Source organism: Pteronotus mesoamericanus, unplaced genomic scaffold (assembly GCF_021234165.1).
Source record: "Pteronotus mesoamericanus isolate MK-2021 breed Mesoamerican mustached bat unplaced genomic scaffold, CSHL_Meso_final contig_90, whole genome shotgun sequence".
Lineage (NCBI taxonomy): Eukaryota > Metazoa > Chordata > Mammalia > Chiroptera > Mormoopidae > Pteronotus > Pteronotus mesoamericanus.
Genome location: NW_026555277.1, coordinates 32,952,919 through 32,977,670, shown reverse-complemented (window position 1 = coordinate 32,977,670; position 24,752 = coordinate 32,952,919). Strand labels below are relative to the sequence as shown.

The window sequence follows — 24,752 nt, the reverse complement described above, 5'->3', positions numbered from 1 at the left end:
AAACCTTTCACGTCCATAAACTTGTGTTCATGCTGAGTATTTTAGTGCTAAACTCTAAGTCAAGCAATGTAGAACTAACCACTAATATGGGATTTTGAAATGTGGACTCCAGTAGCCTTGTGAATTTCTCTCAGTGTGAAATCTTTTATTCTTGAAACAAGAACTAAGAATAATTGCATGGTGAAGGAACAACAGACTTTTGTGAATTCATAGCTATAAAATTTTGGAAAATCTTTTTAATTGTTGATATGAGTGTCATTAGAGGAAAGCAAACACCACTTTCTGTCATATAACTTGATATACTTAAATGGTCTTTTTAAATGTACTTTATTAATGAGAATATTTAAGGATGAAAATTACAGATTTAAGGATAAAGTTAGATATTCTGGCTGTCAGTTTTTCGTGAATTCCTTTTTTAAAAAAGATATTCTCAGCTAGAACCTGTCTTTAATTTTTCTAGCTCTTCTCAACTACTCTGAAATAAATTGTAAGAAATAGACATTTTTTAAATTTTAAAAGAAGCAATTTTTAAAAATGCATTGAATCATATTAAATTCATTTTAACTTTATACCATATTTGTCAAATTCCAGTTTTTGAAAATTTAATAGTTTCATGTGAGTGTGATGTGTGGTAAATAGAAAAGATATATATATATAATATTTATTACAATAACAAATAATAGAACCCTGTTTGAACTCTGCTACTATAGGCTTAGGGTCGATAAATTCTGCAACTCCAGTTTTTATTCTCTTTCACATTATGCATGCAGCTATCTGATAAATTTTTTAAATCTAATCTTAGCTTATACACATTACTTTTTTTGTCAAGAATGTTTGAAACTTTTTACATAAACTCCAAATTATGTATAAGTTTCAGTCCATACAGAGCATTAGTAATAGTGTGTGTACCATTTTATCTTAGTGTAAATATACATGTTAACTAAAAGGATATTTTAAATTGTCAATATTATAAATGTGTATCTTTAAAGAAAAATAACCATTTAGAAACCTTTTGTTATACTTAATCTAACCAAAACGTGTTCAGTAGACCATAAAAATAAAAATAATTTTTGTTTTAAGTGATTCTTTTGCTTTCTCTAAAATAATTTTTTGGTGTTATAGTTCACATCGCAATTCACACTGTAGATCTTTGTAGTGATGGCTGTTGTTTAAGTACTATTTAGAGCCAAAATTTTCAATGTATCAATGATAGAAATATGGAAATGTCTCATCACAGTATGGAGATTGAGTCATCTGTTTGGGCATATGGAATCTTTGGCTGCTGGACGGCACAGTCTTTATAATGCCCAGTGTCCAGGCATGGGCACAACTGTTCTGGGAGCAGAAGTGGGGAGGGACCTGTGTGTTCAGTCCACTGGAACATGGTAGAAGAAGAAAGGGGGAGAGATCTGTAACATTTTCATTACAGGCTATCCTCTTTTCATATGGAAAAGAAATGCAACTTTATTTAATTTTGCATTTATTTTCCAAATAATATTACTAAGCCTTTTATCTTTGGTTTTACAAACTATCAAAAAATGCCTATGAGAAAATGTAAGTTTTGAATTATTTCTATTTATATGCTTAGATGCATACTTTCCCTTAAAGAAAGATATGTCTTCACAAAAGGATGAGACGAAATGTGCTTGTAAATAATTATAATAAAGTTGTTTAAGTACCAGCTCATATATTGTATTTCTAACGTTACGTTTTAGCCCTTTGCTATTAATTATGTTATTATTACTATAAAAAGAGTTCCTACTTCTTTAATAATGTTTTCGCACTGTATGTATGAAATGTTGGGGAGGACAGGGAAGAGATTAAATTAGCCTTGTAACCTCTTTCTCTTCTAGGCTGATGATGGAAAATAAAAGCTCTTAGCCACAAAATGTAACACTTAGAATTAATATTTAATTAGGCTAGCAAATTGTACACTGTGGCTGAAAGCTTCCAAAGAGTTGTTAGTGCCACAATTGACCTACAGGTTTAATAATAACTCACTTCTAGAAGCAAGTGCCAGTTCAGCATAGTAGAGCCACTGTAAGAAAGTCCTGAGAGATTAAAATCAGCAAACCAAATGGCAGGCAGGGATTCCTGGGATGGAGCCTTCTGGAAAGCTGGGAGCTGGAATAGCTTGTAAGCCAGGATTCAGATGAGAACAGTGGGTGAAAAAGCTGATCCCTCCTGTTCTGGGAGCTTCTGGTTGTAGTCCAAAATCTTAGAACAGATTTTTACTAAATGTTTTTGCTGCAGCTATTAACTTACATTGAAAATCAAATATTGAATAATTTTTCTGTAAAATTTAACAAATTTTTGTATAAACGTCTGTTCTTAATTTCTTACATATTAGGACATAATATCTATAAACTCAGATCATTAGATTATCAGATAGGTTTGGCGCTGTACATCTATGCTGTTTTGCTGTGACATGCTGTTTCCTTGTTCCCTGTATAGTTGATTTATATGGTTCATTTCTATATTATTTCATTACGGGGAATTGTGCAGAGCCTGAGAAGGAGATTGTAAAGTCTTTAGCCCAAGAATCTTTGTACATCAAGCAGGTGTATATATATATATTGAAAAATAGAAGTCAAAGACTTTTTTTAATTTTTAAAGGCAATTTATAAAGGCATTGCTACATTTGCTTATTTTTTATAATGCAATTAAATTATAAGATTAAAAAAATTGGACCTCCTGGGAAAACATTGGATCTTTATATTTCTGACAAATAATCTGGTGAAAAATAGGATGCCACGAGTTTGAAAATCCACGAGTTTGAAAGAACAACCAACTGAAGAAGGAGCAGCTTACTTAATTTATTGGTTCTATCTTAAATAATGAAAGAAAAGCGAGTCATTGGTTTGAAAGTCCAGCAGGTGAGAGCCTCACCAGCAGAGGGAGCAGTCCTGTCTTCCGTTCGGTTCCTGTCATTTTCCCACCTGCCTCAGCTTTTTCCCAGCCAGTTTCCCATCTGGACCTGGCTCTGTCAGCCTGCTCCTGATGACAGGCTATAATTTTATACTCAATATGGGATTATTCTAAGCTGATTTTAAACTTTAGTATCTTTAACCTACCACTGCATCACAAACATCAGCTGGATGCTCTGTTTGATATTTGGACATTAGCGATTATTTTCCCGGCCAGGGTGTATGTGAGGTTCTGGGCATCTGTGAGTTGTATTTTAAAGATTTCAAGAGTAAGGTAGTAAGCAACAAATTTATGACTTAGAAAGTTACCCATAAAACATTTTTAAGCAAAAAATACAGACAAATTTTCATGTGAATAGTTTCTATAATATGAAACTAGATAATGTATAGTTTATGAAAATACGTAAAATTATTTTTTAATAGCATACCATATTCTGTTTAGCCATTCATTACAGTATTTTGTTCACTCCATTTTACCAGACTTTAAGAATATGTAAGATTTTGAAAAATGTTCTTTAGAATAAAACTGAAAAAGAAAACTGACGTCAGTAAATGTTCTGCAAAGTATATAGTGTTTGAGGCCAGTGTAAATGTAAATAGCATTTCCAAAAGTGTTCTCTAAAACAATGCTTCAATTTTAAAGCAGCAACATTTTAATACCAAAATTTACAATATTCAGTATTTAATCAGATAGAAAACACAAAAAGATGTGGCTCTATTGCTTAACCCTAGCAAAATTTGCCAAATTAGCAATTTCTTTTTTGCTTGCGCTTAAGTGTATTTACCTAGTTTCTTTGTAGATATGTTTTAACCATTAGAAAATGGAAGCAAAATGTGTTTGTTTTATTATTTCCTCACATGCATAACAGTTACAAATGTTCCTTTATATTTTCAAACTGTGTGTAACGTTGAATAAAGTTCAGTGATAAATGTGGAAAGATTTATTTAATCTACTACCTTCCTTAAGGTGTTAATATTATTATGACTATTTATTAGTATAATTTTATTTGATAAAATTATGTTTTCTTAAACTCCAAATATTTGACCAGCATTATTTGCCCCACTATCAATTTTTTTAATTTTTATTTATTGATTTTTAGAGAGAGAAAATGGGGGACAATGGAAGAGGGAAATACCAGTTTGTTGTTCCATTTATTGATGCATTCATTGGTTGATTCTTGTATGTACCCTGACCAGAGGATCAAACCCACAACCTTGGTATATTGGGATGATGCTGTAACCAACTGAGCTACCTGACCAGGGCTTAATTTTTTTAAGTCAAATAAAAATCTAGTCCACAGAAGTAAGTGACAACTCTGGGGAAGAAAGGGAAAGATTTGTAAAAAATTACCAACAGTATAAATAATTTACTATTTCATAGTCTCAATTTATATAGGATAAAGAATTTAATAATTATGGAAAAACAAATACCTCATTAAGAATCTCTAGAAATTAAGACTTTCTAGATTAAGAAAAACAAATACCTTTCACCCAAGTTTATTTTTTTGATTACATGACAAAGATGTCATAAGTTTTAGAATCATCATGTTTCTATGCATATAACTTTTCAGAAATGTTATTATAATTTGAGTTCTTAACTACACATACATCATGTAGTAGGATCAAAATTAAGCAGCTTAAATATTTCTTTAAATTTTCAACATTAACTTAATCAGGCTTTTGTGCTCTGTAGTCCCAAATCGTGTGTGTGCCACACTCAAATAGGGTCTCTACCCTTCATACTGTGTGTTTACTGTCTTTCTTATTTGAGGTATTGCATAAGTGCTTTAAGTCGGTTGGTTTATTCCTTTCAAGTTCCTTGATAATTAAGTGATTGGTTAATTAATTTTTGAATCTCTCGTTAATTTTTTTCTAGAAAGTATATTTTGTATTGATACATACTATATGTTTTATATTGTGGAGAAAATTAGGTCTAGAAAATTCAAAGTTTGAAGTATTCTGATTATTCCTTGGTTACTCTAAATAGGTAGCTGAGCTATTTATATTAAAAAATGGAGGGAGCTTTATATGGCAATAGTTGAATTTTTATCTCTTAGCACAGTTCATGGTTTTGGCTTTATGAGCTTTGAATTGGAAGGGAGCATTAAATTAATCTTCCTTTATTTAAAATCCATTTAATGGATTCTATGGATCCTAGTAAAAAAAAGGTTACCATTCTATAAAAGCAAACAGGAAACATTCTGTGAAACCAAACAAGGAACAATAAAAAAAAAAAAATCTCAAGTTTTTGTGAAATTGGACTATGAAGGTAGCAACTGGACAATCTGATTTGCCTTTTATTTGCAACAACATTTAACATATTAAACTTTAAATAATTAATTAAGAAATTACCCTGCAACAGAATGTTATAAGAGTCTTTTATGTAAGTTAATACAATGCTCCTTGAGACTGCCAGCAAACTCTTAAAACTCCTGGACACGGGCTCTCTTCTCTTCTGGCTTCCCTCCTAGTCATGTCTTGGCTACTGTCCAGAGCTGACAACTTTCACCCAGGAGTGAAGGGAGATTTGTCAGCATAAGAAGGATTTTTGAGCCATCCTAGATTTTCACATCCAGATGGGCAAGGAGGAGGGATGGCAGTATAATTGTACATACACGGGTGATGTCATTATGCTATGCATGCAGTATAATCATTAATTTACTCACACTGGTGAATCCTGAATGTCCTTATTCAAATGTTCATTGTTGGAAACTGTAATGTAACAACTTCAAAATTTAAAAAAATTTTATGTTCAAATTTATGCCTACAAATTGATGAACATAGCTTTACTTTTCCATTCTCAACTACATACACTGTAGACCAAAGAGGTTTTGTGTCTTGGCTTAGTAACATAAATACACTTGGAATATGTTAGGATGAGAATGTAGAAGGTTCTAGTATCAACGCCTGTACTCAGATCATGATGCTAAAGCTTCCTGACCACTGCAGGCTATATTATGACAATTTATAGTCCATAGTGCATTCCTCCTAAAGTGCATTGTAATTATTGTACTTTTAAGGATTACTTTCACAATCATTACTTTTAGATTCTTTCAAATAAATTCACCTACCTTTACCTAAAAGACCATTTAGTATTAACGTTATGATTTGAAGACCTTTTGACAAGAGTGGTTTTAAGGTAGGATTACATCAGTAGACCATACTCTATGATTCTTGGAGGTGCGGAAGTACTCTATAACACTATTTTAACTTTTTTTTTTAAGTATATTTACATACCCAAATACCTTTTATGTTTTTACAAATCATTGGAAGATTATATGAGTGTTTAATTAAAATAAAGTCAGAAACTTCAATGTTATATAATTTCCAGTGCTTTTTATTCTATGGAAATTTTCAGATATCTTTACAACTTTCACAATTAATACAGTTTGCCCATTATATAAACTGCCAAAACTACTGTGCAGAAGGGAGTAAGGTCACTGTTAAATATAATTTATTTTCTGTCAACAGTATGATTAAAAGTTTATTCTTGTGCTAGTACTTCTTGAAAGCTTTTAAAATAGAATTGAATTTGTAGTTAATAACTATGATATAAACCTGTGGAACTTGAAAATATAACAAATGAAATACATGTATGAGTTTTGAGATTTGAAATGTAGACTATACACATCTTTTATATTTGGAATTCATTAGTTTTCCTCTGCAAAGTGAAATTAATTTTTAATCTCCCACAAACTACCTTATTAAAATTCATATAATGTTGATAGATATTACTGGGTGTTAAATGGGTTACCAATAAATTTTAAGATTAAATTAAGGAAAGAAACCCTCTTTGAAATAAACAAATGTCAGGTTGACCATTAAATACACAGGACTTTGCTTATCTACTACTAGAATGGAAGACTAATCCCATCCTTAAACCTCACAATTTCTATTATTTGCGTAATTGAGAAAGTCCTACATTTTATACCAATGAAATCCTAAATATTTGAGTTCTAACAAAACGGACTTTTATTATTTTAGATTCAGATATTCAGATATTAGACTTAAGTCTTCTATTTATAGATAAAAGGAAATCTGACCTTTTTTGATTAAGAAATATTGTGTAGCCTTTTTAAGTGCTTGTTCATCTGACGGTCCATGAGAGGAGTACTCTTCCCAGTTGAGTTTATCCCAAAAATGAAACGATAAGAGCCTGCTGGTTGTTATCTAATATACTTCTTAATGGGAGAACCACATGGTCATCCTTCATCTCCCACTCGTTCTCATCCTCCACAACTAATTGAGCCACACCCCACCCCCACCCCAACATTGTTCAGTACTCAGCACAATGAATCATTTTCAAGTTGACTCATTGTGAACTGTCTCCCAGCTGTTGGAATGTCTGGCAGACATTTTTGTTTGGGTGAAGGATAACTGGCTGAAACCCAACCTGGATGATTTTGATATAATGGTCTTTGGCTAAAGAAATATTGAGAGGAACGTGTTTATGGCCTCTGAAGCCCCTGTTATTCCTGGAGTAGGACCATCCCCTGTGGCACAGACCTGAAAGTAAAGAATCAATCTGGATTATTTTCTCACCATTGAGTGAAAAATTGCCTTAGTAAAAAACAGGCATTTCCACATTGTGTTTGTTTTTCTACACTTCGTGCTCACGTGATTGAAAGTATTGAAGACAATGAAGAATAATTATTTTTACTTGTTCCTTTTAAGAGCACTAATTCAAAAACTGAAACATTTTATGTATAATACACATTTCTACTTACAGAGGAGTTTCAAATACTGCCCTAGGTGTGAACTAACCAGTTTTTTCAACGCAATGTTCAGTGACAGAGGCTGTTAGGTATTTCATGCTGATTCAGGTAACAGTGACCAGCCCTCTTTTATTGTTTTTTTCTTATGCAATCTTCACAGGAGGACTTAAGAAACAGAGGGATACAAGTAAGCTAAGTAGTCAATCCTTTTTCAGAAAGTGAACAGGTTTGATTATATTTGGACTTTTCTCTAACAGGGGACATAGATCCGACTAATTAATTTTCTTGACTTGTCTAGCTCTTCATAGCAAAATTTTTCCCAGGATGTTATACCTTATAAAACAATTTTTCTGACTGGTCAGCCTTTCGGACTGAAAGGAATACTGAATTTCCACTAAATAAAAATAACTCAAGAAAATCTATAAGATATTTAATAATTATAAAGTCATAAAATTCTGGGTATTTTAGAAGTTTTGCTACTTAAAAGGTAACTTTTTAAAAGATGTATTGTTTAGCAATACATTTGGTTCATATCAGGGTGTGTTAGGAAGAAAAGGGTAGGCTCCTAGTCTAGTGCTAGTTGCCTCCCATCTTTTCTTTGTCTTTATTGTTATCCCAGAGCCAAATAGCTGTATCTGGAAGGAGAAAGAAGACTCCAGAGCTAGCCATGCTGCAGCCTCTTAGCTGGACCCCTCTCTGTTTCTAGTATGATAGAGAACCTCAGCTGTTACAGAGCTAGGACCTGATTCCAGGTGACAGATGACAGTAGAACCTTACCTTATACATTTTACTGCATTGTCTACTGCTCCTGAATCCTGGTGTCTATCAGATTTTCCAATGGGCAATGACTAATTTGAAAAATAATAGTGTACCAGCATAATGGCAGCCTTGCCCCACAAGACAGAGAAAAATAATCTGCATTTTCTACCAAAACTAAAGTATGTCCTCTCAGTTCTTTGACTTAAAATAACATACCTATGTAGGCTGCAATTTTCAATGAAGAGCATAGTTTCATCCAATTTTTGGCCTGTGGCAGCTTTAATTTTTAAGTCATTTCTCTCGCTATGTTCATAGTCGGCCTCCTTTATAATTTGTCATTGAAATGGCAAAATGTCACTGTATACGTTACATTTGTAAACATAACATGAGTGTTTTGTTTCCTTATTTTACAGAATAAAGCAATTATTGCTCGTATTACAAACTTGTCAGATACAGTAGTTCACCTGGAGTCGTTTATTGGTTCTGAGAGAGAAACTAACCCATTATATAAGGATTATCATGGTAAGCAGCACCTTTATACTGAGCAGAGCATGTCATGGTTGCTTCTAGGGTACCTGGGGCCATCTGATCCAATCATTATACCCCCTGTCAAGTAGCATGAATTTTATTTTATAATATATCAGGTGTTTTCTTTTCCTGACAAGTCTTCCATGGCAGCTTGTCAGCAAACTACATTAAGACTACAGACTATGGCCTTGACTGGTGTGTCTCAGAGAGTTGGGCGTCATCCTACAAAGCATAAGGTCACCGGTTCAATTCTCAGTTAGGGCACGTGGCCAGATTACAGGCCAGGCCCCCAGTTGGGGGCATGCGAGAGGCAACAGATCCATGTTTCTCTCACATATCGATGTTTCTCTCCCTCCCTTTCTCCCTCCCTTCCCCTCTCTCTAAAAATAAATAAATAAGATCTTTTAAAAAAACAAAACAAAACACAAAAACAAAAAAGGAAGTCAAACCCTAGTTCTATGGCTCAGTCAGATGTACATTCTGTTGTGCATCTGTAGTGGCCTAAACTTGATGGGAAATCAGTTGTGCTTAATAGCCATGTTTGAAATATATATATTAATTTTAGTAATAACAGCTTTGTATAAGGATTTATACTTTACAAAACTTAGCTGTATGATAAATAAAAAAATTAAATTTATATTGCATTGTGTTTTAAAAGTCTTAGTCAAAAACATTTTCAGAAAGTGAGCATCTATAATTATATTTGGACTTTTCTCTGTCTACTCATTTTGTTGTTAGAGTTAAGAACATACAAAAATATCACCACCCTAGCATAAACACAGGTCAATTAGTCAGACTTTTTAACTTACATATTTTGAAGCTTTTAATAGCATTTTAGTCATTGGTTGATTTAGGGATTTTTTTTTTAAATAAAGGTTCTGACATAGAACTATTGCAGTAGGAAAGGTTTAGTAATTATGCATATCTTAGATCTAAACTGAATATAGAGTGTAATGAATAATAGATTTTTACCTATAGACTTATTCTGAGTAAATATTAATTATTGCTGTTACTATTGTGGGGCTACTATACTTAATTGGAAATCTCTAGTCTGAAGACTGAATAGCTTACTTGAAGTCTGCTGCAAGATTGTATAAGACTGTGATTGCAGAACTATGGCAATCTCCAGAGTCCCCTTCCCCCCCAAAAAAGATTATAATATACTGTACATGATGATTGTCACTGCTTTGAAGCGTCAGCATGCAACTTTTAAAAAATAAAATAGCACCATCTAACAATCAAGTTTTTTTTTTAAAAAAAAGCCTATAAAATGTAAGCTGTGATCAAAAGCTACATAAAATCATTTGCCTCATGATCATTTACTTGTTTGAGTATGCATCTGGTATGTGCCCAGACCCTATCTGTAATTCATTTAATATAGTATTGTTGTTATCATAGGAAGAAAGCTATTAAGATTAAACTACTTTTTTTATTGATCTATAATTGAAATAGAACATTGTATGAGCTTTAGATGTACAACATAATGATTTTATATAGGTATATATTGAGGAATAATAACCACAGTAAGTTTAATTAACATTCATCACCACACATAGTTCCAGTTTTTTTCCTTGTGATAAGAACTTTTAAGATCTACTTTCTTAGCACCTTTCAAATACACAACACAGGATTGTAAACTCTAATCGCCATGCTGTACATTCTGTCCCCAGGAATTACTTATTGTATAAGTGGACAAGCTCTTCCTTTAATTTATTATTATTTTTCTTTCCTTTTAAAACAAGTTAAATATTACTTTAATAAATCATATCTGAGTATCATTTGTAAGTACTATGACCTTGTAAATTTAGTACAATTATATTTGACATTCTTTTTTAAAAAATTTGATTTACTTTTTAGAGAGAGGGGAAAGGATGGAAAAACAGGGAGAGAAATGTCAATGTGTGAGAGAAATATCAATAGGTTGTCTCGCACACACGCAAACAGGAACCAGTCCTCAACCCGGTCGTGGCCCAGGCCGCGAATCGAACCCATGACCTTTTGACATGAAACCAACTTCATGAAACCAACTTCATGAGCCACGCTAGTCAGGGCTATATTCTAAAAAACTTAATTTGTTTAAGATGTTCCAAGGGTTAAAAGACTATGACATTTTTTGTTGAAATCTCTGAATTGATAAATTACTCTGCAAAAATTAATGGTTAGTTCTGATGACCAGTAAAGTTTCTATGAATAAGAAGGTCTGGAGGAATCATTCATTCATTCTCTAAGGCCTCCTGATTTAATAGCTAGCTAAACAAACACATACAAGGTTAAAATGAAAAATGTGCAAAAGAAAGTATGGCATGTTTATTTCTAATATATTTTACTCAATGAGATATTTTTGCATGACATATTTTTAATCTGTATCTAAAAACCTGTCTTTTTAATGACACCTTTTGCATTTTTTAATTAAAAAATATGTCAGATATTTTAGTGAATTATTTTTAAAGGAGCCATTTCTGAAGTTAAGCCACTAGCAGTTTATCTGAGTAAGCTACAACTAATACATACTTTACTAAGCATTCAAACACACACAAAGCTGTATGCTAGAGAGCAGTTCTGTGAATAAGATTTATCTGCTTTGTTCAGACCTGGATGTGTCTTCTTCCCCCATGTTTAGGGATCATTGTTTTTGGGATGGTGATTTTTAAGTATGGGCTGAGTCAGGCAGAGAGACGCACTGAAGAGTCTTCATGTCTTCATCGGTGGTAAATGACCCCTAGTTTAGTCAGAAACTGCATTAAGCTGCACAAAAGCCATCCAGTGCCCTTGTCAGAAAAAATTAGCAAGTGTTTCTACTGACAAGAGGCCAAAGCTCACGGTTTACCTAGCACTGTCAGAAAGCCTATGGCAGCTACGTAGAGGTCTAACTTGCCACAGAAATGAGTGTCTTGGGATGGCACAGGGATTAATGTCTGATCCCAGAGTGTGCTCTAAAATGTAGTTTTCTTCAGTGGTTTTCCCAAGCCATTAATAAGGTACAGAATGAAATACTTTTCACGAGTGCTTCACTGGTTATCAGTAACCCATAAGCCTTGTTTTGCTGGCTGCTTACTGGTGCATTTAATAAAATAAAGATCACCCAGTGGTGCCGTGGGCAGCATGCAAGGTGATAGCCATATTTGCTTACTGTAAATACAAGAGAAAATCACACACAAACCGGGTGTAGTTTTGACAAGTATTAAGATCCCTCTTTACATCTGTACTTCTGTACCGAAGTGCAATTAGTTTTCCTCGCACAAGGATTTCTGTTTATCTTATTCTGCTTGATTACTTGAGTATAATCACACCATTTGCTTCATTGCTCCTGGTAGTAAGCTCTAGTTTTAAAAGGGGAGGATGCTTGTATGTGAGTTTACTGAATTCTGCTGTAAGACTTTTTAATTTATGCCTCCAATGACAGCGTTTTTAATTTTTTTTCCTTTTAATTTCCTTTCCACAAGGTTTGATTCACATACGGCAGATACCTCGGCTTAATAACTTGATTTGTGACGTGTCAGATGTCAAAGACTTAGCTTTTAAATTAAAAAGGAAGCTATTCAGCATTGAGGTAAGAGGATTTTTGTATTCTAGTTCAATTTTGAGATAAATAATATCTCTTTGCATATATAACATATATATACACATATGTATTTACTTCAGTGAAATTCTTAGATGGTTCATGCTAAATATTTTTAAATTCTTTTGGTGTGGCAAGATCATTTTTTTAGACTACACTATTTTTTATTTTAATGGTATATTATTAGAATGTAGCAAACATGATTTTGTTTTAAATGTCTATTAAAAGTAAGTTCCAAACTTACATGATGAATATGACATGCATATTTTCAAGGCTTTCAAAGGCGTATTTAATTAAATGTTAATGAGCTGTGTTTATTTGTGTATGGAATGTGAGTGCTACCCACAATTGTGTATGGCTGGCCAAGAGTATCCTCATCTTCCTTCTAAAAGCAGTTCTTTCACTAGTAGTGAAATCACCTTTCTGCTTTCCGTGACGAATAAAACAAAGTACTCCAATTTATACCAGTGCCTTTAAGTAAATTTTCCACAAAGCTTCAACTTTTTTTGTGACCTTTATGCAAGCAGTAGTGACAGAAAGTGGTAGTACAAAAGATTTATTTCTACTTAATCTTGCTAAAGAGCAAATGAACATAGCACTATTAAGCAATTAGGGTTGATGTATTTATTAACGAAATAAATGCTCAGAGAGAGATGGCTTTTGGTTGATGTGATAGTTATCGGTATAGTCGGTGCAATTTTTTTTTTTAACAAAGACATAAAACGGCCAAGCAGCCTTGACAAACCATTTTGTTTAATCTCTTTTCAAATGAAAAGCTCTTAAGCAGACCACTTGTCTTAACTGCTTGAAACCATAAAAAGAGAGAATTGCCACCAATAAATTAGCATATTTTTAACTTCATCACCAAATGATGGTCAATGTGGCTTGGCACTGCTTTGGTGTTTGGGACTTCACCCTTAAGTGACCACTTTGGCCCTTTTTTGACCCTCTGCCCTCTTTAGCTGGCCACTTGATAAGGTAACTTAATGGTTCTCTCTCTTTTTCTCTTTCCCCACACATTTGCAAGTAGCACTAACCTATAAATCATTGTAAGGGCCCTATCCAGTGACAAATTAATGTGCCCTCCTCCTAATTAATGGTCATCAATGTCCTTAATTATCTAATCCTATTGAGAGCAGTTAATAGTTAATCAGGCAGCCAGTTCTTCAAGCAGGTCATCTCTGCAGGAGTGTTAGAAGTTTCTCATCTGGGGATACTCCCTTCAAAAGCCACTTGAAGCCAAAAGAACCGGAGTGTAGAAATACTGATTCTTGAGCTAATTCGCTTTAGTTCTCAAAAGAAACCATTGAAATGGAACCCAACACTGTAATTGTTCAAACATTGTTTTAGCTCTTCTGACAGATTATTGAGAAATTTGCCATAGTATACATAGTTATAAAAAATAAATGTGAAGCCAAAGTTGTTGATGTCACAAAGAGAGCATGGCTTGCCATTTTCTTTTAAGTTGAACTTATATTTTTAAGGAAAGATGTAAGTTTTTCTTTCCATGTGACACCTTTCTCCTAAGGTGAATATCTGACAACCATGTCTAAGGTATCGTGTCTATCACCATAAAAACTTAACAAGGACATTCCTTACTGGAAAAAAAACATATATTCCACCTAGAGAAAAAAGTAGGAGAGTAATATGAATCATGTTTATTCATTCTGTCTCTCTGTCTCTCTCATGCACACACACTGCATCTTATTTTGGGGGTAAGAAGGTAGAAATAAAGGACTTACATAATTTGAAGTGAGACCTCTCCTCTAAATAACTTTAGGTTCTAATAGTGACTACATTTTGCATTGAAGCTGATGGAAGATTATTTATTAACCACAGGAGTTTCTGTTCCATTTCATCTCTTCTCTTCCCATTATTCTAAATTAAAAGAACCATTATAATTGGTGACCCTGTGGTTTGGAAGCAATATTTGAAAACAAAACACTAGTAGATTTTCTTTTTAAGTTAACATTTAATACAATCAAAATCTCTACTTTTGGGGGCTTATAAACTAATCAGTAAGTGTAAGTATATATTTATATATATGCACATATATGTACGTATATAAATATATACGTACATATATGTAAACTTATTCTACATAACTTAGTTATGCCATGAAATTTGATTTGATGATTAGAAAATATAAAGAATTAAACAAACCTAATAAAAGTACATATAGGGATATACATATAGGGATAATTGTATTAGTATAAAATCATGTGATTTATATAAGACTAAATGTTTAAATATAGCATCATACATTGTAACATACCTATTCATACAGATAGCAAGTCTTTGGTGATATATTCTAGACAATGAAAACAAGAGTACTTTTTTTATTGGGGGAAAAAATTATCCACCAAGTGACAGTATTTTAATATGTACCTCAAATAACTTTTTTTAAAACTTCCCTGATATTTAAAAAATAATAATAAAATGTACACTATATAGTCTGTAAAATCTGAAGCTATAATATATCAGGCATTGAATCTTCATCTTACTTTTAGAAGGGAAAAGTAGTTTAGCAGATAAAGCAGAAATAACTTTTCTGATTCCATATAGGTAAGTTTGTTACATGCTAGATATTACTGTCAATCACATGATCTAAAAAGGTAGGATGGTCAGGAGCTAGGGTCAAAAGAAATAGGCAGATACTCTCATCTCCATTTTTAGGGTCCTTATTCTTTGATTTATTAAATCATTGCCCTTTTTATGTGTGCAAATTGAATATTTTTATTTTACTAATGACCATAAAGGACCTTCAACAAGCAGAGCCACTTTAAGCAGTAGTCTGTAATTTCTTTAAATGATTTGGAGAAGGCCAAGAGTATTTCCTCCTTCTTGGAATGTGTATTGGTATTGTCCAGAATCAGGTGGAAGCATATATCATCACAGTAAATTTTTCTATTAATATTCATCAACTATAAAGCTCTATATAATTTAGCCCCTCTACAAAAACCATGGCAGAATCATATCTACAGCAAAGACACTAAATCCTGACATGCATTCTGGATAAGTAAAAGAGAAACTTTAAAGTTGATTCAATATGATGACAGTTAAAAATATTTTCCAATTTTCCAAAAATTGATAATCTTTGTAAACTGTACATGATGACTCTCTAGCATGTTTGATTATTTATAATACATTATTTAATCCTTTTCCTTACCATGTAACCTCCATTCAATCATAGCAACCATTTATATATCAAGCCTTTATTGTGTAATAGATGCTAGACTGACTTATTTATATTTTATGTGTACCAATTAAATATTTTATAAAGATAACTAATTATAACTAAGATATACTAATAGATACAATACACAGAAACTATGTCTTTTTCATCTTTGTTGCTATCCCAAAATGAAGAACAGAGTTATACACTTATTACATATATTTCTTTGTTGAAATATATATAATATTGATAAATTATGGAGTTTTAATGGTTGTTTAAATAATACAGCTGTGGGTATTATATAAGCTCCACCAGTCCAGTGACCTGTAAACACAGCAGCCTCAGAAAACTTCTGTAAGGTGTATAGCTTCACTTCCAAGCTGAATTAACTATGCGTAACTTGTATTTTTTTTCAAGTCCTGTGATTTTTACTTCTCTGATATTGGGGTTACCATTAATCAGTTTTTTATATCAGTAATTATGATTTAATTATAATATATAAACAAAATTTGGTAGGATTTGAAATGTGGCTGTACTTAATCTAATGACATCATCACAGGAGCAGCATTTTATTTTGATTTAGTAGTGTTTTGCTATTTTGATTTTGTATTACTCAGCTTGATCATATCTTAACATATTCTAGTAAGTGCATTTTCTAATATAAATGATAATAATCTATTATTACATTAGTTAGAAGCTCTGTCGAACAGGGTTCCTGTTTTGGTAATGGGACAGTTTTCCAGATTTAAGGGTCATTGTTTCTATGTTCAAGTCAGAAAATATGGTTACTGAATAACACTGAAATATACAAAAGACATAAACTGTTCACTGCAGATCATATTTTCAATATAAGGATAAATAATACTTGTGTAGGCTTTAATTGGTCCAAAAATAGTAATCACATTAAAAATAGTGTATCTATGCGCCTCTTATACACTAAATGAATATTGGGAGTTCAGTAAATCTGGTGTACTTAAGGTTACTTTGTCATACTTTGCCCGTAGTTCAGAATATAGGACCTCGGTACCTCTTCAATCACAGAGAACTTTCACTCACAGAATAATGAATCAACCAATATTTATTAAGTAACATTATTTTTGATGCACTTGCTTAGTAGATTTATTAAGTATTAAGACCAGAATAGTATATGTCATCAATATGTTAGCTATTTATAATAATACTACAATGTACTTGGTATGATTCAGTAGAATTATTTGAAATTTTTACATATCAGAATAGCATAGACTCTTGCAAACTACAAGGTCATCAGTCACTATGACAGTATCAAACAGTCTAGAGTGTTACATGGTATCGTTGGTCCTAGGTTTCCTTACTTTCCTACATTTTGTCAACAGCCTTTTCAGTTTTTAAATGGGAAGTAGAAAGGTGGCTCCATGTTTACTATATCTAAAGGTGGAGGGAAGGGATAGTCAACTTATTTGTCAATTCATAATTATGTCACTAAAATGCAATAATGGAAATGTAATTGTCTGGCTGGGAAGCATAATTAAGTTGTAGCATAATGGACCATATAGTCTAAAATATCTTTTCTGATAATCATGCCCTCCGCAAATATTGGTTGGTATTTCAATTCCCAGATAGCACTGCAGTTAGCAAAAGACTATGCAAGTAGAACATAGACATCTCTATATAGATTAAATCATTTGTCAAAAATAGATCCAAATTAATATTCTTTAATAATGGAATGTTATTTTCTATGTGTTTACATTTAATATATTCATTATATTTTACCATTCCCATGTATATACTTTAATTCCCAAGTGACAGAGATATACAGAAATGTCATATAGGTTTCACAGAATTTCCAGTAGTTGGTTTAACACTGTGTTCTACATATTTCTCATGTCATAGTGAGCCTATCAAAATTGCATACCACCTTAAGGGGAACACAGTTTTGAGACTGTGTCTAATCCTATTTCTTCCCACTTTGGAATCTTAATTAGAAGAGATAAGGAAAAAAAAACATCATTTAACTAAATTATTGTCTTGAATCTGTAGCAAAAGGTATAATCCGCAATTGGGCCAATTAGCAAACCCCATAGTTAGCTGTGCTGCAGCGAACAATTTGATTAGATCTGACACCACCCTAGTTCCCACTGTTGTTTTGCCAGGTATGATGGTCCGACTTCAAAGAGCCTGAGGCTTCAGCAGGGCAAGGTTTGGAGGCCAGCTTAGGTCCGGTTGTTAATCTCTCTGCTAAAACCACAGCAGCTCTCACACAAAACAAGCTTACACGACACAATCATGTGGTATTAAAGTTAGGGGTGAGTCATGACAATTTGCCTTTGATTTTTTTGATGACTGACCAAAGATGGCTACATGACCAGACACATGCTAAAGTATACTGCTTAGGTAAGTTCCCAAAATATCTGAAGTATTTTTTTAACTTCCTATATAAATATTATGAAAACTTATGCCCTTTGATCAAACTTCCAAAGTACTAGTACTATATTGGGGAGAGGGGTTGCAGATGAGTATTTCTTACTGGCAGTCTGAATCCCAAACTTTTCACTTACCACTTCATAAAAATTTGTCTTTACATTAATAATTCCTAGGAAAATGTAAAAGGAAATTGTTTCTATGTTGTAAGCTTTGTAAAAATCTATTAAGCACGTTGAAAGAAAAAAAATTTCCCTGGGTCATTTATGTTCGCTGACAATTTTTCTGAAATTTCTTTATAATTATTTTCCACTTAAATGTTGAGTAAAGTGCCCTTCCAGGATGTGATTGCATAAGTGTTCTTTTCTCTGCGTTCTGATTTGTTGGAATATGGCAGTAATAGTGACATGTTTCCATTCTGAGAAAAGCCTACGGCTGCTTTAGTATTATTCCGAGTGATTGAAGCTGCCATCTTGCTGACTTTCCCTTCGGCAGCATAAAGCCTGTTTGCTTTTGTGTTCATTTCACATGCTTCCTGTGAATTTGGCTGGCAGAGCATCATTGCTTCATTTGGCAAGGAACAGTAAATTCATCTTGGGCTATAATATATCTTAAAGTTTCTGTATGGTCACCTGTAACACCTAAAATATTAAACTTATAATTCATTACATCAAACGAATCCTATTTTATTCAGGAAATTTAAGGAAAGCATATATTTGAACAGCAAGATAGTTGCACAAAGCACAAGTCAAATATTTAGAGTCTTTCAAAATAGCCATCAGTCCATGAGTCTCTCATAAAGACCCTCTGGTACCTGTATGCGGTAATCTCACCTTTGAGACCAGGATGATACAGATTCATCACCATCTAAGGATGCAAAGAGTAGAAGATCTCTTTTCCCTTTAAAATTTTGTAGATACATCCCTGGCTGGTGTGGCTCAGTTGGTGGGAGCATCATCCTGTAACTAAAGAGCTGCAGATTCGATTGCCAATCAAGGCACATACCTAGGTTTTGAGGTCAGTCCCAGTCAGGGCACTAACCAATCGAGGGAGCCAGTCGACGCTTCTCTCTCATATTGATGTTTCTCTCTCTCCCTTCAGCCCTCTCTCAAAGAAATGAAAAATGTCCTTGGATGAGGATAAATAAAAGAAACAAACTTTTGCAGATACAAACATTTCTGTATGTTGTATGATATGGCTCTGGGAAAATTATATTGCATAGCCCTGGCTGGATAACTCAGTTTTTTAGAGCATTGTCCCCATATGCCAAAGTTGTGGGTTTCATCCCGTCAGCACACAAAAAAGATCAACCAATGAATGCATAAATAAGAGGAACAACAAATCGATGTTTCTCTGTCTCTTTTTCTCTCCCTCTCCCTTCCTCTCTCTCTAAGTCAATAAATAAAAAATTTTATAAAAATTAAGAAAAAGGAAATTATATTGCTTTGGTACAAGGATTTTCTTAAAGCCAGTGTAGAACCACTATAGCAGATCTCACCCAGCTTATGTAATACTCCCCAAAACATTTCCTCCCACAGCACTATATTTTTCTACCTAAGGAAAATAGAAAAAGAAAAAAAAATGGTAACAAATCTTTGTTTTCTCACTGATTTCATCAGCTAGAAAGTAAGAACATGTATTTTATTAATATATTCTCCAAAGTGCCTAGAATAACAGATACATTGTAGAGCTTAATAAATATGGTATCCATATTTGTGATATGTGATATCACGTATGTGGTGGATATATGTAGCCTTGGAGATACTTTTGAACCCAACACATCCTTAGTTCTTCCCCAGTGCCTTTGCACAGCAGATGTCCAGAATATTCATCTCTCCAATGCTTTCATGGCTTTTTCTTCTAATTGGATTGTAGGTTTAGTATCTCAATCTCTTTCTTAGAGATATCTTCCCTGACTAGTCCATCTGAAGTATTCACTCAGTTGCCTGCTACCATGTACTATATTTTAATTTTCAGTATAACATTTATGGATTGCTACAGTTGTTTACAGTTGTTCATTTTACCAACCTCATTCAACCTTACCTGTTACAACCTTCACAAAAGTAGAGACATAGCCAATCATGTTTGCTGCTAAATCATAAGCACATACAGTAGTTCAATAAATATTTGTTGTTAAAATACTATTTTTAAAGTAACTCATGTCTACAACAAGGGTACTTAAAAACATACATTGGGTATCTCATTTGCTCTAGATCTTGTCTTGGGTGCTTCTATTTACATGACCATATGTAATTCTTATTTGTCATAGGCATTATTACACACATTTTAATGTAAGGAAATACAAGGAGTTATAGAACCCCCCCAAAGTCATAGAGCTGTGTTTAGAGCCAGGATTAAATCCAGATTTTCTGATTCTATGTGCAGAATTATACTGGAAAGCTAACATGTTCAGGAACTCTTTTAATTATTATTACTTATTATTATGATTAAAAAGTTTTTGAGTTTTTGACAGGAGCCTGGGACTATTACAAGGACTTTGTGGCCATTACCTCATTGATATTATTACTATCATATGCCATTATTATCTACATTTTATGAATGAAGAAATTTAAGGCTCCAAGAGACCAAGCAACTTAACTAACCCGAAGTCACAGAACTGATCACTAACAAACATGACACTTAAATTCAAAAAGCCTGTTCTCTTTAACCACTAACTACTCACCATACCCCAAAATGTACTACCATCTCATTTTCAGTACGTAAGCCAGGAGGCCTCTTCCCTGATGGATTGAAAAAAAAAACAACAAAAACCCACAAAAAATGTATGGGTGTGTGTGTGGCGGGGGGGGGGGGGGGGGTGTATCTCCAGAAGGTATACAGCCATGTAATATGAAAAATAGAAACATTTATTGAAGAAGATACAAGATACAAGAAGCGGTGTACACAGGATGCGTCAGTCCTCCTCAAAGTAGGTACCTTGGGACCTCACACAGTTCTCTCAATCGCCATCAGTTACCCCATCATATTTTTCCTGAATCTCATCAATGGTCTGAAATCCCGTCCCTTTCAAAGGTGATTTTCAGTTTGGGGGAAACCAGACTGGGATGCAAATCTGGGATGTAAGGAGGCTGAGTCACCTGGGTGATTTGCTGTTTTGCCAGAAATACCTGCTCAAGATATGAGGCACAAGCAGGCCCATTATCAGGATGAAACTGCCAATTGCCAGCTGCCCATAGCTGCGGCCTTCTGAATCATCTGAGTAATTTCCACAGAGGAATGTTCAAGTTTAACACAAAAGTTTATGCAGATCCGTTGCTCTACTTGCTCAGTCATTTTGAGTGGGACATCCACACAGTGCACATGCTCAGTCAATGGCATCTACTGTCCCTGCTGACTCGTACAGTAAAGTCATCATTATTCATGCATGCGCATCCCAGTACCCTCTCAGTGGCTGCCAGGTTACATCAATGTCATGCAAACCATTCTTGTTATATTAACAACGGCCAGTCTTTTCCGAGACGTGTGTGTGTGTGTGCACGCGCGCACATAGTTATATATAATATATAAGATTTTATTTATTTATTTTTTATAAAGAGGGAAAGGAAGGGAGAAAAACATTGATATACAAGAGAAACATCGATCAGTTGCTTCCTGGCCCCCAAGCGCAGCATGTGCCCTGACCAGGAATCGAACCAGCGACCTTTTGGTTTGTAGGACAACACCCAACCTTCTGAGTCATAGCATTCAAGGCCATATCAAATTTTTAATATTCAAGTTAAACATTCTTTTGTTCCAAGCAAGCAGTTATACTCTTAATGAAATGCATTATAAAATTTAGATTGGATTAATCATAGCTTCTCCTTTATATGATATTTTGCTGTGTTTTGTACATATATAGATATGACTCTGTTAGGGTGGCAAAATTGCTTTTTCCTTGTTTTTTACTTATTTGTAATATATGATAGGTATTTTTTAATTTAAAAAGTTAATTTGCAAAAAATATAATGCCACTCCTTGAAACGCAATCCACTTCTGTAGGATTTTTGGATTTTTGCTACATAAGTTGGGGAGAGTGTTCTCTACGAAGAAATAGAGTTCCCTTATTCTAATCAACTACTTTGATATGGATTAAAAGTATCCCACATTTAATTATAGTGTATTATTATTGTATTCACATAAATTCTACATTCAGATACTTTTGCAAATATTAATTTACTCATAGATAGTTACTATTTCTATATTATTTCTTATAGTTTTCTAAATTATTTTTCTACATATCATCTTTAAAGCATCAAACATTATTTTGTCAGATAATTAAGGTGTATACCACTTAAAATGAATCTACCAAATTCAATTTCCCAAATTTCTAACTTTGCTTCCCTATCATAACTAGTTATAATGAAGATTTGATCCATTCTTATAAAAACCTGCATATTCTGTCACAAATGTTTTCCTTACTAGAAGTATTATTTATTTACTTGTAGAAGAATACCATCTACAAGCAAAATTAAACAGTAAATCTTGATTACAAAATGTTGTATTCTTTTATTAATATTACCCAAAAAAGTGTCTTATAATTTAGTAGTCAGAAATTGTGTTTTTTATTTCCAAAATATGGGGTTAAATATAAACTATTAGTATTTAAAAGGTAAGATTTGGGAATCATAATAAATAACTAAGAGAAATGGGGGTATAATAGAAATGTGTTTATCGACAAAACCAGTAAAGCAGTTCTCTCCATTAAGTAGAAATTAAAATTTTGTCGACGTTGTTACTGTCAAGGTTCCATGTAACAGTAGACATTTTATATAGTAGCCAGGTCAGGTTCTATGTATCTAGTACAGTGAAGTTCACTGAACTGTTTTGTCAGGTGCTGTCAAGTCAACCCACCATTGTTGTAGAGAATCAAACTAAATCATTTCGACATGAGCCTTCCAGAAATAAGATGCTCAGTATGAATGGTTTAATGAAATTGAATATTTGGTTTCAGTTTTTTTGTAAGACTGTCAAAATATATTGCACTCATTCAGGAATTTCTGAGTTAATCACTTGAAACATCTGGCCCTATACTTTATTAAAAATTTGTTTTAAATATTACTTAATATAAGTAACACTTGAACATATTTGGGTATTTGGGTATGTTTTGTTAGGTATATGATTCTTCACCAAACATTTCAAAGTAAATTTCCAATTGTATAGTTGTAGAGTAAAAAGATAGCTGTCTTTTACTAAAATTAAAATATTCAGTTATAAGGAAGTTCATTTCAAGTTTGAAACAACTATTTTTGTTTCCAAAGGCTATTATTAAGAACAAAGTTGTATTTGTTTGATTTTTAGAATTTAATGAAATTTTCATGCGTCATAAATATTTCTTGTGTGATTAGAAGAAGTATTTTTCCATCAATAGCTATTTAAAAGATATTATTATAGTGTAGACTTAGTTAAAGGCCTCAAACTTTTTATTTACACATTTTGATGGATGGGGGTGCTGTTGCTATTTCTCTTCAATAACCTAAGAAATATTTTACCAACTTACACTGTAGCTATGGTGTAGCACTGAAAAACCTTGTAACAAAAGCCTCTTGGTGCAATTAAAGGTCACTTGTACATATTGTAATAGGCTACTCATTTACGAGATCTTTGTTAAGGGTCAGTGCTATAGCATGCAATGGATTGCCCTTTTTGAGCCTATAAATAAATGACTCAACTTATGTGATTTCAGTGGGCAAAGGAAAAAGCTAATATAATACTAGTTTATTAATCTTTTTACAAACAAATGACTAAAATGCTGAGCAAAACCAAATGCACTAGCACTGTATTCTTGACATAAATAATTGTAGAAATCATTAGAATATATAACTGCAGTTTTTAAGGAGAACTGCTTGCATACACACATTTTTATTTGTTTATGTGGATGGATAACATGCAGATAGAGAAAAACAGCACAGTGATAGTGTTCAAATGTCTTTTACCATAAAACCAGCATGCTTCAAAATGACTAAGATGTATATACTGCATTTTCTGTATTGAAGTTCAAAACTTGTCAGAGATGTGTTTGAAAATGGACTCAAACTAGATAGTAATTTATTTTAATTATTTTTCATAGCCTTTCCAAAGCTCTTAGGGAAAAAAATGGTTGTGCCAATAAAGTATTAATAATGAACTCAGTCACCTGACTTTTTAATAAATTAAGACTTCAGGATAAAAATAAAAATAATGAAAACATTTTATATCTTATAAGAAGTTTAATACATATAGATTTTACATGTCACATATATTTATGAGGTGTGTCATCTTTTATTCTTAAACTAAAATCAATTAGTAAAAATATGCTAATAAAACAAATTTATTCAACACTTCCTAGACTCTTTTCTCAGAATTTCTCAGACACACAACTACACAACTCTAATTTTCTTTTTGGTTGCTGTGCACTATCAAAAATGAAAAATATTTAAATTGTAGTCAATGCCAAACCAAATCATCTGTGTCAAACAAAGATAATTTGACCATGAGTTTGAATTAAGAATGAAAGGAATAATGATATATCACCCTATAGAACTGATGGGTCTATAAAAATAATAGGGCCAATCATAGAGTAAGTAGCCAAGAAAAACCCTGATTTAGGTAATCTCTGCTTGTTATTTAGCTCTTGAATATCAACTCTGCACTGTTTTGTTTGCCTTTTTTTTAAAGACTCAGAAATCTGTTTTTATTTAAGTTTTTTTATT

The 24,752-nt window shown here is 33.0% G+C and overlaps 1 protein-coding gene across 1 annotated transcript in view; it reads left to right on the top strand.

Annotated features, from left to right (window-relative positions):
- The window catches only part of ELP4 (elongator acetyltransferase complex subunit 4), a 197,203-nt gene that overhangs the window by 77,388 nt on the left and 95,063 nt on the right, over nt 1–24,752 (top strand). The window contains exons 8-9 of the mRNA XM_054585963.1: nt 8,815–8,923; nt 12,373–12,479. Of these exons, the coding sequence (XP_054441938.1) occupies nt 8,815–8,923; nt 12,373–12,479 (216 nt within the window). The remainder of the gene's footprint in view (nt 1–8,814; nt 8,924–12,372; nt 12,480–24,752) is intronic.